Source organism: Apteryx mantelli, chromosome 2 (assembly GCF_036417845.1).
Source record: "Apteryx mantelli isolate bAptMan1 chromosome 2, bAptMan1.hap1, whole genome shotgun sequence".
Classification (NCBI taxonomy): Eukaryota; Metazoa; Chordata; class Aves; order Apterygiformes; family Apterygidae; genus Apteryx; species Apteryx mantelli.
The window spans coordinates 160757590-160776470 of NC_089979.1; the positions used below are offsets into that span (position 1 = coordinate 160757590).

The 18881-nt window shown below is 38.2% G+C and overlaps 1 protein-coding gene across 4 annotated transcripts in view; it reads right to left on the minus strand.

The window, feature by feature from the left end:
• Positions 1–3392: 3392 nt before the first annotated feature.
• RBM33 (RNA binding motif protein 33) overlaps positions 3393–18881 on the minus strand; it is a 103501-nt gene continuing 88012 nt past the window's right edge. For 3 of the 4 annotated variants that reach the window (XM_067291949.1, XM_067291947.1, XM_067291950.1), the window contains 2 exons: positions 6867–6955; positions 3393–6668 (listed from right to left, as the gene is read on the minus strand). In XM_067291949.1, the coding sequence (XP_067148050.1) occupies positions 6620–6668; positions 6867–6955 (138 nt within the window). In that variant the 3' untranslated portion in view covers positions 3393–6619. Of the gene's footprint in view, positions 6669–6866; positions 6956–10579; positions 10745–18881 lie in introns of those variants that run through there. The other variant, XM_067291948.1, reaches the window with a different exon arrangement.

An 18881-nucleotide genomic window follows, 5' to 3' on the forward strand; every position in this document is an offset into this window, starting at 1 on the left:
TTTCCATTTTTACATTCACTTAAATAGGTACTACAGAAAGATCTCTTATGCAAGTGGAAGGATTTGGAATAGTGTTACACTCAAGAAATAATATGAGGTAAAACAACTTGTGCAGATGACGCTGTAGAAAACATGAGGCAGATGAACCGCCAGTGGAGTCAGTATGATACAGTCGGCTCTTGAATTTATATTCTGAACTGCTAGCAAACAAACTCTGTAATCCAGATTAGAGCAATACATTTTAAGTGATTCTCAAAATACCCAAATATATACAGCGTTTAAGACTTTACAGGTTAGGAAGGATCACATTCAGTAATAGTAATAGAGGTAGAATTGTGTTGACAGTGCTCGTATTTCTAAGTGGCAATAAAAAAGTGCTATTACTATCACTGAATTCAAGAACAGAACTCCTGAAAAAGTAAAGAGGATAAAACATTTGTTAATCCTGTTTCTCCTGGTTTGCCACAAACGCTAGAGCATGTTTGGAAAATGCTGTAATTCTCCAGCATGGATAAAACTGCAAAGCAAAATGGTTAAGTGGTATTTCTCCAGGGCTTTGGGAAGTGCAGCATCTCCTACGGTGTGATACCTGTAAAAGTGACCTCAACTTTATATGCTACAACAAAATCTGCAAAGAAAAATACAGTAAAGTGTACTTTTGGCATGGAAGATCTAGGCTTCAGATATCCTCAAAATAGCTATCAGTGAAAACTGAACAGAAAATATAGCAAAAGGTTCAGTGCTATGGACTCAGACAGGGAAATGTGTGGAGAGATGAGGATAGAGTCAAAAGAGCAAGAACACAGCAAGGATGCAAATATCCTTGTGGGGAATGAAAAAATGGGGGCAAATGAGATGTAAATGTGGTAAAGCATAGGGAAAAGCATAGAGAAAAAAGGCCACCACAAGGGGGGGGGGGAAGACAGTTGACTTGTTCTAGGGGTACTTTGTATCAATAAAAACTGTATGCAGAAGCCTAGCTGTGAATAAATCAGAGTTAGCATCTTGTCTTTGCTGTATCTGTAAGTGGAAAATGTGTATTAATTGGAAGTTAAACTGTTGAAAGAAGTTTCACCTCCTGAAAAAGAAATCCTGCAAAAGATTTTTTTTGTTATTATATAAATAGAAACAAAACTACAAGGTTTCAAAGGCAGCCTAACAGACAGTAGGAAAAAATGCAATGCACATCAACAACCATTAGATGTATACAAAGAAATCCTGAACCCCTGGCTGAACATAACATTAATACAGTAGTTTTGTTTAAATTGTGATCTTCCAAACAAATAAACACAGCATTGAAATACAGTTACATTTAACTGTGCATAGGTTCCTTTACAAAAATACGCCCAATCTGTAATAATGTTTAAAACGATTCACCTGGTAAAAATCAGTTAACCTGAGTGTTGTTACATTAAAAAAGTAATGTAACCTTTGAAAAACTGAGGCCCATTTCCAGTTAGTTAAATAAGTGCATCCAACCAAGAAGTGAGAGAGCAACATAAGCACCTAAAAGACCCAGTGAGGTTAACTTTCTCCTTGAGCTTTTATACAGTGCAGTAGGGACTGTACTTTCCACCAAAATAAACACAGAAATAGAAAATGGAGACTTAAAAAAAAAAAAAACCCAAACCCCAAACCCTGCAAAAAGCAGTGTTAAAAGGAACAAAATGATCCTTCCCAACCGTATTATACCAGAAGATGGTATACGCAGGGATTCAATATGAATCAGTGGTTTTGTACACAAGGCCCTGTGCTCATGTGGTTAAGAAGTCATCTTCATGATTAGAAATTAGGTTACAAAAAACCTTACAGAAAATCCTTAGGATTTAATACTAATTTAAGAGAAAATACTTCTAGTATTAATGCTTATGAAATACTTAGTATTTAAAGCATGATTTAAGGTAACATTGAAACAAAAGCCCTATGTTACCTCAAATGATCTATATTCTTTATAATCTAGCTAACTGTCTACAATCTGTTCAGTATCTGTTTCCTCCACATTTATTCCTCATCCAATGTGCTGCTAAAAAAAAAAAAAAATTAAAAAGCACCAAAAATAATTTTAAAAAAAGGTTTGCGCCGATATGACCAAAAAAATGCCTTTTTGACAGCGAACACGAGAAGCCAGTTTCACCTTTGACTATCGCTGCCCATATAACAAACGCAACGCCATGGGAAGGACAGAACGACACAGTACTAGGCCAGAGAGCAAACCCAGGAAATCTCCAGCGTAAGACAAATGGGCAAAAACCCCCAAAATGAGAGCCCCCACCCCCCCTCCCACCCAAGCGCTAGGAGGGCAACACAGCCACACACACATACATACACACGGTTACTACAGAAAAGAGCATACAGCAGCTTCTCGGACACGGCACAGTTTAAAGCTCAACAGATAGAAACACTATTTTAAAACTAGGAAAAAATCCAGTACCCAATAAAAGGCTCCTTTTTTTTTCCCCCAAGTCATTAGACTACGTTAAGAACAACCTGGGAGGACCCTCAAGGCACAGGCATTCTGAAATAACCTACAGTTTTGTAAAAAAAATACCTCAGCTAAATCCTTGCCGTGGAAACCTAACGTGAAAGAATTCGAATGCTCAGTGCATTTGGTATTTTAATGGCCAGAAGGACTTTTCACAGAAATCTGGAATTCTAAAGTGAATTTGCAGAATTAAACTGGGGAATGAACTACGTATCTGAAGATATTTCGCAAACAGGGTGTCAGGATTCACTCTCCTCTTGTGAAATCGTATTGGAGATACATGGGCCAAGAACAATTACCCTGCCTACATTTATTCTCTACCACTACTTTATAGAAAACATTTGCACGGCAGCTCCTTCAGCTATGAAGACGCTACGGATGTGTCCTTCTTTTGCCTAGCGACAATTTTACTGAGCTTTTCCAATACTGCGAATTGTTCCATCATACAATATGTGCCACATCAATAGCTAACATTTTGATGCAATAAAGTGTTAACACGACTGACTTGAATTATGGGTAAAACAAAAATATCCCAAACTTTTGAGAACAATATTACAAGGCAGACCTATCTGTACTGGTACAACAAAATCAAACAAACCTAAAACCCCATACCTTGGTCTGACAGTGCACTGCATATCCACTTAAAAGTTTAAGGACAGAGCTTTTTTAAAATGTAAAACATTCTACTAAAATACCACAGATCACATGGCCAAACCAATCTTTTAGTCAAGGCAAGATACGATTAGTTATAAAGTGAATTCTCCAGTGCTACAAGATAGAAACAAAATAATTCAAAAAAAAAAAAAAATTGGCTCCATATAATCACCTACTGGAGTTACCTAATAGAATCATTATAAAATTATGCTAATAAAAATTGTGAACAAATAATACACAGATCAGGATATATGTATTGACTTACTAGCATCTTTATAAAAATTTGAAGATATACACAAAAAACACATCAACATTTATGGAATTGTATCCATTAAACTTAGATAAGACAACACAAAAAAACTAACAAATAGCTAAGATGTGGTTGACTGTAAGCACTTTGAATAACATTTTAATTTTAAAAGTTGAATATTTACATACTACATTAAATTTTTTTTGTATTTTGCACTGTATTTTGAATGCATGATAAAGAAAGAACAAGATAATGGTTGCAACAGATCTTCCAAGAAAGTTAACTTAAGATGTTCAGATTTAACTATGTGCTGAAAGAGAACATGGAAATAACACATCTGTCTACCTTTACCTCTACTTCCTCTGCGATTTTGGGAGGAGACACAACAAATGGAACTAAACGTTACATTATCATTCAGATTTGTCATTGCCAACAGAGCCAGTTTTAAGTTAGGATTTGAGAACTAACAAGATGTTTAACAAACATTTTAACAAGTGACTCACCTAATTGCTACTTTTGCTACTGAACCTTAAGATATTATAAAGATATGGTGATAATCACGGTGAATGTATGTATGTATGTCTATAATAAAATGCATATAGAGATACATACATATAGTATGTTTTCGTATAGTACAATATCCAGCTACTGCAAAAAGCAGCTAAAACCACCAGCAAGCAAGTCTGCCCATACTCTAGCTATGCAAAAGCAAAAATCTACTGCAACCGCTTTTAAAGAGGATCCATCTAGTCATTAAACAGACATTGCTTATATTGTCTCCTATACTTAAATAGATTTGAGGCCATTTCACGTCTTTGTTTCCAAAGCCACCCGTTTTTCTCAATTTTTTTTTTTTTTGTTAAAAAGCAACTGAATAAAAATTTTTAAAACTTGTTTAAGTTGGCTGAACTTCAGTCTCTTTGGGATGGATTCAAAACCCAAAGCAGGAGCGTTTCTACAAACTTCTTTGACTTTTGAATCAAACCCACATTCTTAGGCTCCAAGAAACCTTCTAACCCCAATAACGTTTGCTTATGACAGGACAGCTGATCAACTGCAGATGTTCCTACTGCTGAACTCAGCTGCTGGCCTGTTCTGGCTGTTGCCGCTAGCGCAGATTCCCAGACACACACTATTACCGCTCCATTCCTAGACGTTTTCCCATCCTTCTCATTACAGAGAAGCTGTGCTGTAACAGTGGGATGAATAACTGTTTAATGACTCGTTTTAAATACAAGCATTTATTTAAAAATAAAAAATAAAAATTACAGAACCTGAGGAGGAAGCATAGGGGTCTGGTGCTCCTGGACGTGAGGAATTAAACCGTGCTTGGCAGCACCAGTCACTGGAATCACCTCGCGTTAAGTCATCAGGGTTGGCTTCCACCAGGCACTCCCTACCTGCGGCTCCTTCACTACTCTGGGCTTAGGGCTAACCTGAACAGGACACTAATCATGCTGAAGAATATTAAGTATTATGCATAAGTGTGGAACCAGGCAGACAGATATAAAACTCACTTCCATGTGAAAATTCTCATGATGTCACTCTGTCCCTTTGCTAAGTTGTAAATGGGCTTATAAAAACTTAAATTTTTTTTTTTGCCAGTGTAGCACTATCAAAGTACCAAATTATTCTGTATTATTTCAGTGAAAAAGCAGTTTTCTCTAGAAGACTTTTGACAGATTTTATTACTCAATCATTAATTTTAATAACTTCTACTTAATTGAACATCTGTACCAAAACTGTAGGAAAGCCAGTTAGGTGGTTTTTGCGACTTGGTTACCGTTAGATCTTCGCAAAAAAAGAGATCTATGCTACTATGAACTTGCTTAGTTCATCCTTCTACACTTAGCACACCTATTTTGGACCCCAGTCACAGCTGCTTCATTACATACCAATAGTGTTCTTCTGTTACACTCAGGTAACAAGCCTACAAAGTTTCTGCAAGTTCCTCCATTCAAATAGTAGATGGAGTGCTTAAGAGTATTCCTAAAATAAAGGATCAAGCAAAAGCTCAGTCTAAAAACTAAGGAAATGTTCATAAAAACTGCAATCCAATATAAAGATGACATTTTAATAAGTTTATTCAAAAATAACTGAAAAAAGTTGTTCCTTTGGCAATACCATCTAAATGGTTCTAACCAAAAGGAAATACTATGGATTTTGCTTGAATAAAATATAAGCTCCTTAATGTTTGCACATAATTTTTGGAACTGCCATGTTCATCAGCAGATTCACAAAGTTCTTATAGTCCTGTTTTCATCGGGAACAATACATCAAACCAAATCCTTGTAGTTACGGGTTTCTTATGGTTCAGCATTAGTCACAAAATAAATCTCAAAGAAAAAAAGCTAATCAAAATAAAGCGTATGGCAATTATGAAACACTAGCCCAAAAGAACTATTAAGAATGCACCACTCTTCCTGCGTAACATTTTTAAAGCGAGCCACTAAATATTTCTTTTTCCTTATATCTGGCAATGCCATTTAAAACAACTTAGTTACAACTTAGAGTTAACTACCCCACAATGTTACTGGAGGGCAAAGATCCTTGTTTTTAAAAACCAAGGGAAAATACAGCAATGTTATTCCTACACAGTGTTTTATGGAATAAGTGGAGTTGGAAAGAGAAGATGGAAGCCTGTGTTGGAATAGAAAATGCAAAGACAGACTTAGCATATTTACAGAGATAGAAACTACAGTTTTCCAGTGTCACCTCCAAAGCTTCTCAGCATACTGTTATTCAGTGAAGTTTAAATCTATGTAAGGATACCTTCTATACGCTCAGATATACAACATAACTAAGGTGTTTTGTTTAGAAAAGGTGAGTTTTCATTTAAATACCTCACACTGAAGATAAGAGCAACCATTATCAAATATTCTTTGCTATGAAGAAAGTTTTTAAATCTTTCGATGTAAACGTTCTTTCTCAAGTCACTGTGGTCACACAGTAGTATCTTGAAGAACAGTGTCTACATGCATTGTAAGCATTTTGAAAAAAATCTGTAGTTCCATGTGGTTACAACAGAACGTGAACAAACGGAACAGAAATTCCACCTTTGCAGATCCTCTCAAGTTCAGCTCTCCTTGAGGACATCTTGTTGCTTTCTGTAGTTCAACATAGCAATTAAAGACTGCAAGCTGAAAGGTTTCAGAACCTGATGGTCTCGCCACTGTGGCTCGTGTAACGCCACAGTACACTCCTGTTAGTGTAAGGACCTCTCTCAGCAGACATCACTCAACTATCAGCGCCACATTTATGTGGGACAGATCTATCATGTGCCTGTAAAAAGATGAAGGAAATTTAAAAACCTGGTACTCAAACTTATTCTAGGTGGAGAGAACAGAAAACAAGACCTGTGAAGGTCACTCATAAATAGATGCTTGATTGGATTAAGAAAAACATTGATCAGAGAAGACCAAATTTCACTTTTTAAGGAAGGAAATGAACTGAAGGCAGTAGCAGTGATTAACTACTTACCTGTGGAATTTCTGTTGAAATGCTAAAGCGTGTGCTGGCTCCTTAAATTTTGCTATGGCTTTCCGTTGTTGAGGAAGCATCTGTAAACTCTGTAGAGACCAAAAAAAAAAAACCCCCTTTTTTTTTAAATAGTCACCTAAAACTTCCATTTAAAAAACTCATTTTGCACCAAAACCATTGAAATTTTGTCATATTTCTTTTGTCAGAAACACTTATCAGCATTCAGGAAAGGGAAGCAGACCTAGCACAGGTTCTCAGAGATCAGACAGAAAACTCAAATCCCTTGTGTAACTCCCTGCAGCCTCTGACCAGGGACCCAGCTGAAAGCATTTGAGCTGGTGTATTAAGCAACTGCACTAATGAGAAAACACTGACTGGTTAAGCAAATCCTCAGACTGACCAATACAGATGAACCAAAGCTTGCAAGCAAACTCCCACCAACTCAATGAGAGGCATTCAAGTAGGCAGAGGTGTTTCTGCGGAGTCATTTGCTCCAGCTCAGCTGGAGTTAGCTCAGCTTCACATACAAGCCCTTGGGTTCACTCACCCAACTTACATTAAAGGATTATGTCTTTTCACAGGTTTAAAAGAAGGGCAGAAACAGGAAAAAAGATGAATTCTCCCAGTGTGAGTTTTAATCTCTAAACTGTATATCCTCACAACATTTTAATAAAAACATGTGGCTAGCTTTTGACAGACACTTGATGAGATGGCTTAGGTCACCAATTCCAATTCCTTCCAGGAACTGGAAACCATTTAACACACAGCTGCTCAGAAAAGTCCATGGGATACATGTTTCCTAAACCATAAAGCATTTCACAATGCTGTATATAAAAAAATGAATACTTAGTATTAGGATCTCCAAAGCTATAACAATGTCTCAGTCAGGAAGTAGGAGAAACCATGTTCCTAGCAGCATGAAGTGTGTTAAATGGCAATGGCAAGGTGATCTCAGAAAGGGGTCCCATGGTCTTTGTAAAGGAGTTATTAGACTTACTGAGATTAAAGTTGATGTTTTGGGTTAGTGTTTTAGGTAGAATGGCATATTTTTCAAAAATAAATTTTCAGAACGACATTTGAGAAATACAGGAAAATGAACGTCGACATATTACATGTGTACTCACTCAACGATTGATATGAACATGTGACAAGTATTCAGTATGAGTTGAATGTTCAGGAAGGCAATATCAGACCTACCTCCCCCTTTTCCTGAATCTTGATCCTATTACAACCCTGTGATCCCACCACCTGTAAACCTAGGCCACAGCACTTTCATGGAAACTAGATTAAAACAAAACTCCTGAAAGCTTCAAACGTTATTTTGAAGCGCCATGTCACAGTGATTCCAGTCGCTCCCAGTAAGTTTGCTGACATTTAATGGTCCATACTGCAGAGCATTCAAGACTGAATTGCTCTCACCTCAGCTTCCAGTCCCCATTTTTTTTCCTATGGCTTTACATGCAAAACCAAAGAGTATCTAAACAGCTTTCTTTTTTTGAGGAAGTTTCTATGGTAAGTCAATCCAATTTTGTACTGAGCTCCTGTACGAAGGAACCTTGAAGCTTTTCCACGTTTCAGGACAGTCTCCTGGTGGGTACTGATGGATTTCATTCTTTGTTTCTGAGCACTGCCTGGCACTTCACACACATTCAGATGATTGTAGCACTTTGATTGTAATTAGGCTCCACTATTTTATTGCCTCAGCCAAACAAACTTTACCTGCAAAAACTTTATCATTTAGATTGTTTAAAAACAAAACAAAACAAAAACACATAAAAAACAAAAAAGCCCCCAAAACAACAAAATATCTTTCGACAAACAACTAATCCTTGGGAAATCACATACAACCCCACTCACTGATATAATTTTTTTCATGGGGGACATGCATTGAGATCTTCCAGAGAAAGAATTTTTAATCCAACTAATGTGTGCCCTATCCATTCAATCGAATGCAGCATTTTAAGCAAGACGTCATATACATAGATGAAATTTGTTATAAAATTGCGTACCTGTTTCTTTTTTTGAACAAGTAACAGTCTAGTTGATAACACATTTATTTAACAGGAGCTGTGCCTCCTGACAGTCATTTTTTAGCTGCTAAGCCTGACAATTCAGCTGTGAACTCTTGGTGTAACTCATCTAATCCATTGATTAAGTCATTAATTTTGGCAGTAGCTACCCTGCACCTTTTTGTAATTGAGAGGAAATCTCCCTGTCTATCTACGAAAACCAAAGGAGAGGAATACATCCCTCCCTTCTATCATTTCAAAGCGAAAGCAGAGGAGAGGTTACAGGAAATTATCAGCTTCATATTTGGAATAGCTAAGAACTGGGTGAGCAATGTAACCTCTCCTTGTAACCATCAAAAAAGTTAAGAGAGCTCGTAATCAGTACAGAAAAAACATAAGGCTCAGCCAAATAAAATTACGATGTTCTGCACTTATCGGACCTGCTGATAGGTAGGTCTTAAATTTTCTATGTTCCTTCTCAGAAATATGATTTACCAAACCTGGCAAGTTTCAGCTGGTTCAGCTGCAAAGCCCACTACACAGCTACAGTGACTAGCTAAGTCATTGCAATTTGCTGGTTTCTGAGCTGGTAGGAATAGGATTTCTATAAAACAACAACAACAAAACCTGAACAAACTTGACAGATGAAGTTATTGTTGTTTTTTTTAATCAGAAAGATCATTTTAGCAACAAGAACACTGTTGAGCAGCACAGGATACCTATGAAAGAACTTGGAAAAAAAGCTCGTTTTTCTTATAACTTATCTGCTGGAGCAAATGAAGGAGTTGCTGAAATTTGTGTTCTCCTGTACAGATGTCACTATTATCATTTATAGAACAGTATCTAATACACATTCTCTTGACACTACTCTTCTGGCCAGACTAAGACTAACTTTTGAAGACTAAGAAGTAATCACAGCCATTAAATAGCAGGATTTTAAATTAATAAGAGATTTACGAGAATTATAAAGAATATCTGAACCACAATAAAAAAAAAAAAAAAAAGCAAATTTGGTTCCTACATCATTTCTCAAAGCATACGGAACTTTTAATATGAGAAAAACCATTTGAATCACTGAAAGGATGACTATTTCAGATCACAGTCAGACACCAGGAGCTGGAAAAAGAACACGGGGATATAACCCCTCAGCTGCAGGCTACAAGTCCTGCTCCTTGCTTCCCTCTCCCCTTTCCTGCACGCTCTTCAGCCCGATCCTCCCACCAGCGCTGCAGGACGTTCTCCCAACACTCTGCACTCCAGCCGCCTGTTATGATCAGTCGAAGAAAAGAGAAGCTGCATTTAGTGACTTTTTCCCCACCACTGAATTATCACTACATTGCTATTCTTGAGATGCACAAAATCAGAATTTGATTTTGCAGTTTCCGTGCCCGTATTATTAAGCAGCTGCCTCAGTAATTAGTATATGGGGAAAAAAATCTGAAGGAAGACATTCTGGTGTAGCGCAGGCTGATTAGGGAAATTAGAAAAGCAAAGTATCTAAATCTTCTTATAAACAACATATTTGTTCTTTCACACAAATTAAAATTTACTGATTGACTCGTCTGGATAATATGTCACAGCCTGTTTATCTTTATGCTGCATTATCATTATATTTCCCAAGGCGAATAAATGCAGTCAAAACACTTCTAAATACAAGTCGATTTTAATACTCAATTGCTTTGGCAGCAAAGCATTGCTCTTGGCTAAGTCTAATGAAAAGCATCTTTACAATATTTTATTTCATTTGTTAGTATGGACAACTGTAAAAACAAAGGAGAGTATTTTCAGAAGAATCGCAATGGAGGAAGCAGCCGTTGGTACTTGGAATACAAACTTCACAGTTTCTGATGGAAATTCTGAGCGTTCACCCTGACAATAGTTTAAAAATTAAAACTTAAATTTAAATTATAACAACTAGAATTTTTCCACGTTTGTCCTAGCTACAAAAGCACTGCTTATTCTCAAAGGAACAAAACATCAAAACTGGAAATTACGGTTCGGAGTGGCAACACAAGCCCTGCAGACTAGTTAAGGCCATTAGGCAAAGGTGGCCCAGTGACAGTTAGCTCCGAATTTGTCCCTCTGAGCATTAGCATAAAGTGCTACTAAGCGGAGCTGACGTTTTCAACTCGTTTAATATGAAAAGAAAACCAACTAACATGCACACAGCCCATGGCTTAAGTGAACCCCAGAGACAAGCTGCAGACAAGGGCACGGTCAGAGGAGCGGTAACGCTGGGAACTGCTGCAGAGGCCCAAGTTACCACGCGGCTGCCTAGGACCACCCTCCGACGGGGCACCCGCCTCTTCAGCGCAAAGCCGAGGGGGAGCCAGCGTTTCCGCTCCCTGCCGTCGAAGCCACCCCATCCCATCCTTCACCAGACAGACTACCGACCCGCAATTCCCTCCCACGGCGCAGCCGCAGGGCAGCGACTTCGAGCGTCAGCGTGCTCTCGACTCCCGCAGCTACCTGTGCCCAGGCTTTTAGCAGAGAGCGAAGGAAGGACTGCAAAACAAACGATACTTCTCCATTTGCAAGCTGTCAGAAAAATCCTAATTCAAACAGTTTGAATAGTAATTCTCAACTTTCGCTGCACTCGAACTGTGATAGTGAAAATGATGCCAAATCACTTAACTTTTGCCTTATTTAGTATATAAAAAAATCCTTTTGGTTTTGTTTTACCAGGAACAAAAGACAGTTACTAAGCAAGTACTTCGACTATATGAACACCATTGCTTGAAATGCCACCATAAATAACCTTGCAGACAACTATTTTTAATGTCTCAGCATGAAGCATGATCTATATTGTCTCTTTAAGCTATCATAACTTACACATATTGACATTATTCATCTAGCTAACAAAAATCTCTTGCAAATTTACGTTCTGATTTTGAGACAATATATACTTAATTATATTACGATGTAAGCCGTGAGCTTTAGGCTTATAAAATTAAGCGACTATCAACAGCGATTGTCAGGCACCGAACAAGTAAGCGCAGCTTTGCCAGGGTGCCTAGGTCTTGCCCTGGTTGCTACCCAGAGACTGAACAGATGGGTTATTGGTTGGGAATACAACAAGTGTTCCACTTCAGTGAAAACCTGAAATAAAATACCTGCATATTCATTCTTCTGCATTATTTCTGTCTCTTTGAATACTGGATGATATGCAGTTTAGAACGGATCCGGCACTTTGTGCTGTTAACAGCAATATTCTGAAGAAAACAGACTTTCCACGCATGTAAGAAATTCAATATCAAGCCTTAGGATATTGGGGTATAACCTGTAGAATTTTAGTAGCTTAGAATTTTGTTCAAGACATTATCTTAAAGATTTACTTTACCAGCATCTGCTTTTTGGATTCTGAATACATGTGCTAGGAAAACATACACAAAATTAATTCTGCATGTTGTAATCACACTTCCTCTTTAGTTTAATACCCTTAATTTTTTCACCTTTTAAAAATAATTTGGCAGACACTATTTCCGGTGATAAGATTTGATATTATTACTGTCCATTACATTCTCAGGATAGCTTGAGTGCTCACATATTCACTACAAGGTGATCTTGAAATAACCTCCTAGGAAGCTGTTATTTTTAATCACCCACTTTCACCAATCACACTATTCACTGTGTTAGTCAGCCTACTTGCAAAGGATGCTTTAACAAGTTTCCAAAATTCTCAGTACCACTGTCTAATGTATTTTGTTAATGTAAAAAAAAAAAAAAAAAAGTGTACAAGCATTTTTAATTATTTTCATTTACCTAAAGTACTATATTAATCTAACATCTAACATATACTTCCTACACAATACTCTACATCATGATCAATTCAAACCTTTGCGACTTCTTTTGATAGTGTCTTACTACTTCTGGAAAGATTTTACAGCAAGTCCAACAGAAGTTTAACTGAGCAAAAGCTCATCTTGTACAACTCTATATACAACTAAATCAACTCATCCAGTATATGTACATTTTTGCCTACAGCACTTGTTTAATTCTGAAGTTAAATGAAATTAGCATTAATTGCTACATGTTCAGAAAAGTGTGAGTTTTTTTCCTTTTTAGTTAATATGTAACTTCATGAACAGAAACTACATGAAGATGCAGTTCAGTCTGTTTTTTGAACTACCAACCTCAATGGCTAGGTCTTCTGCTTGAAACATGAAAATACACAAATTAAGGGTCTCTCTCCTACGAATCACCATACAAGAAGCCTTGAAGTGAAAGCTAGATAAAACGGCAAAGGCTGGGAAGACCGCTGCCAAAGGAAGGTGGAAAAAATATAGATCTGTGAGAAAAAAAAAGAAATCCTCAGTGTCTGACTACTAGGAAGCAAGACAATTTTTCATCCCTGAAGAAAATCTTTTTACTTGACAATGTCTAACATGAGCAAGACTTAGAAAAGTCTAGTATGCTCAGAAAAGGTTTTGTCCACCATTTGAGCCCATGAAGCCAAATGGACCTAAAACAAATGTCAGCAAAAACTATTTGTCTCTTGTGACAAGTGCTAGCTCTCCTGTAACACCACGTTTCCAAAAACGTACTAAGATTTGCTATAGTGAAACAGGTCAGTGACCTCTCCCAGGTTCAAGTCCTTAACAGCTACTGCTATGACTGAGTTATTTAAGTGCACAAATACAAACATATTGCATACTATTAGCGATAGGATTTTTTTCTTACAAGCTCTAGATGACTTTCAGTTTACACCCTAACGCTTGAGTAACATCCTATTAAACACGTACTATATGTTAGAGACAGACGCATTTAAATCTACATTAAACACTTCTTTCAGTAGTGTTCAGCCACAGTACCACAGATTAATGGCATTCTTGAAAAAAATAATTCAGTATGGTGGTTTTAGGTCTGAGGTAGTATCGAAAAGAAACCAAGAACATCAGATCGGTCTTCATATGCTACTAATTACACCTGCTCTTTCATTTTCAAAGAATATATAGTACTAAAATAATCTTTAGTCTTATGCTCTCCATTACAACGATAAAGACATGAGCCTGCCTTTCCCAAGTATCATACCTCACTACAAATTTGATCCAAATATAACATAATTCTGTCAGCTGCTGATTTTGCAGGATACCAGAGAACAAGGAGGTGAGGCCGAGGAGCAGCCAAGCAGACAGCACCTCCTTCGGAGATGGGCTGGATCTACGGCCTCCTCTTCCCATATAACCCAGTGACACTCAAGCTTCCTCTGCGTAAGATTTACATATTGTCACACTACGCTCCGCAACAACTTCTATCATCGGTTTCTAAACTGAAATACCACAATCCTTCCAAACATCACAGTTCTGAGAAAAACAACTTCATTCACATTTTCTCTTTAACTTGACCTAGTCAGACAGATACCAGAAGATGAAAACCCCTCCCTGGATCCACTCAGGTGTAAAGGATTGACAATACACTATCTTCCAGGGGATTTCAAAAGACTTTACCGACTACAGTGTACAAACCTACCATACAGTACTTTTTACTGACCAACCTGAGATCATTTCAGGAGCATTCTATGTATTTTCCCATTCAATTCTGGAGTAAGAGAAGAGACATTAAGGGCTGGAACACTCTCAGCATTCAAAAACCCCGTTTTAGGCTGAGAAGGATTATTTTATATGGAAAGGATTTAGGTAGCACACAACTGATAAGGATCTTTATTATCTTCTTTTTCTGTTTCTTTGGAAATTAGCATAGGATGATGCAGCTCTTGTGTAGAATGAAAAATGCAACGGCGTTACAAATGATCATTCATTTGTTGGTGGCTCATTCTTGAAGTTATTTTATGATCACTCATGCTTATTGATTGAGATTTTGCCTGCAACTATTTTAAAACATACTCTTTAATTGGACAATTAAAAAAGTCATAAGCTACAACTTTCTCTGTAACTAAAATAGTGCCAGTGACTATGGCATAAACATCATAAAGGGACCATTCCCCCTCCAGACCTTTCGTTAAGCCTATCAGACTATCAGTCTGCAGAGGGTTTGCTGGCCTCAGATTACTCCTTTCCACATTCTCTCTCCTTAAATCTACAGTTTTTCAGAATCAAAGAAAATAATATTGAAATAACCTGTACGACAATAGCAGCATAACTGTCTCTAGTAAGCTTTGCTGCAAAACAAAGACACAGCCTTGAGAGAAGCAACAAGAGGTCCACGAGTAGCAAGCAAGAGAGCTCCTGCAGAAAACCAAGATCTTCAGCACCACCAAAGCTCTCAGTGGTTACACAGAGAGGAAGAAGTTAAAAGGGAGATAACGGAGCACTGGGAAATGGAAACCAAGCAGGCAGGGAGCGAGACTGGGGCAAGCACTCATTTCAGTTATAGCAGACACATGGGCAATAAGTTTCTTTCTTCACTTAATTTTTTCCATTGAAGTAAATGGACTACCTAATAGACAGTACATTCAGTTCACTGGTGAACTTGGGAGTAACAGTCTATGCAAAGCTGCTGAGAAAACGGTCTGTTCAAAAACGGTCTGTTCAATAACAAAGTGCAAAGCTTTCTTAACCAACAACACTGCCATTATGTGATCTAAGCTCTTATGGAATAGGCTGAACGGCAGCACAGCAGGCACTGGCTGAGAATAAAGATCTGATTCAATTTGCTCTCCCCTCCCATCAATAAATGCAGACACATTTTTGTTATTCGCACAGTTTCCTGACACCCGAACCATCTTTCCTGGAGACAGCACTCCGTACCTGTTAGGTACAAGTCCAGAATCTGGACCAGAAGGTATTAATTTTTTCTTCAGCTGTTACATCTGACCTCTTCCCCTTTCTGTCCCTCCTTTCCCTTTTCTGCCATCTTTGTCCTCCTATGATGATCCCCCTTTAAAAATGCTCAACCTTCAATCCCTGTACACTACTAGAGAAGAGAGGATCCTGCCCTATGATTTAGATTAGTTTCTCTAGGCTCACATATGACTCCGTAGCACAGCCGAATTGAATAATCCCATTACAGAGATATTCTCTCCACCCAGCCCCAAGGACAGGGCAGGACTGACCACATCTTTTCCCACAGTCCACGGAGCTGGCAGAGATCCTCATCTCAAAGAGCTGAAAATGTTTTTACAGGCAGGAAGAACGAAGAGGTCACCACGCCAGAACCGCGCGCCTTGTGTGTCGTGTCACGCCAGGAGGAACCCCGCCGTTCCTGGCCCAGCGCTCATGTTCTGGGATCACTCATCTACATTTGCTTGTCATTTTCACTGAGAAGCCTTGAAACTAAAAATAAAAGAATTTTTAAATAGAGGGTTAGTGCACGTACCTGTCTTTGCTCAAGCTGAGCACTAGGTAGCACTAGCACTCTAAGAACTCCCAGACAAATACATTAACAAGGCAATTGTTTTTCCCTTCTGAGACTGGAAAAAAAATGACTACATTATCAGAGTAAAACTGAGATATTTGTCAAACTACTCCAAATACAGCTACAGATGCAGCATTCTGCTCAGCTCCGATATAAAACAGAAAAATACCATTTTTACATCAGAGAATTTGTGATCTCAAATCTTCACAAAGCAGTAGTGGCAATTTGCCCTGATGTTTTATGTTTGGAAACACGTGATAAAAGGAAATACGGTTAAAGGTAATTATAGAATAAGTCCAAATTATCTGAAAAGCTAGCACCTGATCCCCAGTACTTGCCACCACCCTAAAAAACAACTGAAGCTGGCAATAATTAGCTGAAGACAAGGCTTTTTAGACATAAGACGAGATATCTCTTTGAGACAGCATAAACATTAAACCTGGGTTCAAGAGAGCAAAAAAAATGTGATAAGCTTTTCATGCCCTTTGCAACTTATTAAAATCTGCTTTAGCAAGTGGTTCTGGATGGGTGTGCAGTGAATGTCACTGCTCCAGTGCAGGCCCAGGAGGCTCTGTTTTGGTGGTGTGCTCGGAAATCTCCTGTACTTTCAAACACTTTGGAATGCACAATTATATTTACAGTTTATAATTATGTTAGATTCATCACTCAGATTTTACTTCAGGTACTGTATTTATATCTGAAAGCTTATCATCTTCAGAAAGAGTCTGACAGCAAACCATACGCTGAAAGAAAGTATTTTGCCTGCTAATTTAATCATGTTTGAGTTGTAAAATGCAGCTATGACTAAGGGGCTATTCCTGGAGCCCCAAAGATTTCCTTCTATTCAGTATCTCTAGAATCTTAAAGCTGTCCTATTATTAAAACAGGAGAAAAAACGCTGTTAACAAAGCATGGCTGAGAAGTAAGGAGTTTTCAGTGATTAGGCAGCAGAGGGCATTTCAAAGCTCACATACAGGAAAAACTCATTTTCTCCATTTCCGGGGTATGGAAGGGAAAAAAGTGAATTTCCCACTCCTCATCTGTAAAAATCTCCTTCGCCTTTCCTTTCTAGCATCCCCCTGTTCCCAAATTCTCACTCACAAAACCATCACCTTGACGCAAGTCAATGGCAAAACTGGAAGCACCGAGCATTATAAATTCCATTTGCAACTTCGCTTCCCAAGATGGCTTTGTGCAAGGTAGTTGTACTTCGATAATGACAGTGGTATGCAAAAGGTAAAAGTCAAAAGAACACCAAACCTTTTGTGCTTGGAAAAACAGAGGAATCTCTTTCTCCCCATTCACCTCGCTAGTAAATTCTAGACTTTCTTCCATAGATATGTAAGACTTTCTGTTGTGACACCAGTGAAGATCCTATTTGCAAGACTGAGAAAACACATGCAGGATATGCAAACTCCAACAAAATCAGAAGCCAAGCTATAGATTTGAAAATAAGAGCTGGCACGGGATTAATTGCTATACAGATAAACCAATATGGAAGGTGCACGTTAAGTAGATCTTTGGTGTCAGGTTAGACAAGCAATCATGAACTATTCTTGCTGCCAAAGAGCAGGGAAGACATTGGGAAGGATTCTTCCCCCTTATCTGGGGGCTATGCCCTAGTGCAGCCATTCCCACATTCACGTGTCTTGACAGCAGCAGAAATTCATGCAAGAGGCAACATTCAGATTTATGAGCCGCACTTGCGCACCATTTTGAAACAAGAAGCTTGCTTTCCAATAGAGTTGTATGTATGTACATTCTCTCTACAGTTTGGGAATCTTTAACTGAAGCCAGGGATGTGGGTGTCGGATAGTCTGCACGTGCCATTTCAAGACTCAGCGCAGGCAGGGAGAGGAGAGAACTCCTGAAATCCTGATTCTGATTTTGAATTTTCTTTTACAATTGTTAAAAATGAATATTAGCTCCATCCGGGAGTAAATTAAATTTGAGAGTTTGGCTCATTAAGGGAAGTTTTGCTGATTATAGTCAATGTCTGAAGCCAGGACAGTCTACATCTTAAAAACTGAGTCAGCTACAACGGCCTCAACTTTCCCTCCTCTTACTGTCTCTGGAGCTTCAACGGAACTAGTCAAAAACCTTGGCAGCTTTCTTAAAGTAATTTCAAAAAAAAGCAGCTAAAACTTCTCACTTTGACCCTTTTTTAGTCATTTTCCTGAATCCCTTCTATCTCAGATCATCAAGCTTCAACACCTCGACTTCATCTTCAGAGGTCGGAGTTCGGCACTGCCCAAGATTCTTTTTGCTACAGCATCTCTCTCTTTGCTCTGGTCATTGGCGTTACCTTGTTCTTGCCTCACACACTAGCCAGACCCATAAAAACTCCAAGTCCCACATGGCAAGACACCCTTCACTACTCATATCTCTTCTAACGGCCCACTTCCATGCTCCTCATTGCAAATGACTTGCATTAAATGAACTTTTAAGGAGGAGTGAGGAAATAATGAAATAGAAGACCTCTCTCCTCTTTCAAAGCCTCTTGATCATTTACAGTTGCAGGGGATTTCATACAGCATTGAGCACAGACACTAGTAAAAACATTAATTTATAGCCACAAGAAAATCCACTCACTCACTTTGGGATTTTGAACTCTTTCAAAGTCCGGCACCAGTCCTATACAAGTTATTACTGTGAAAAGGGGCAACAACATAGATTTTCACATGTTTCTTTT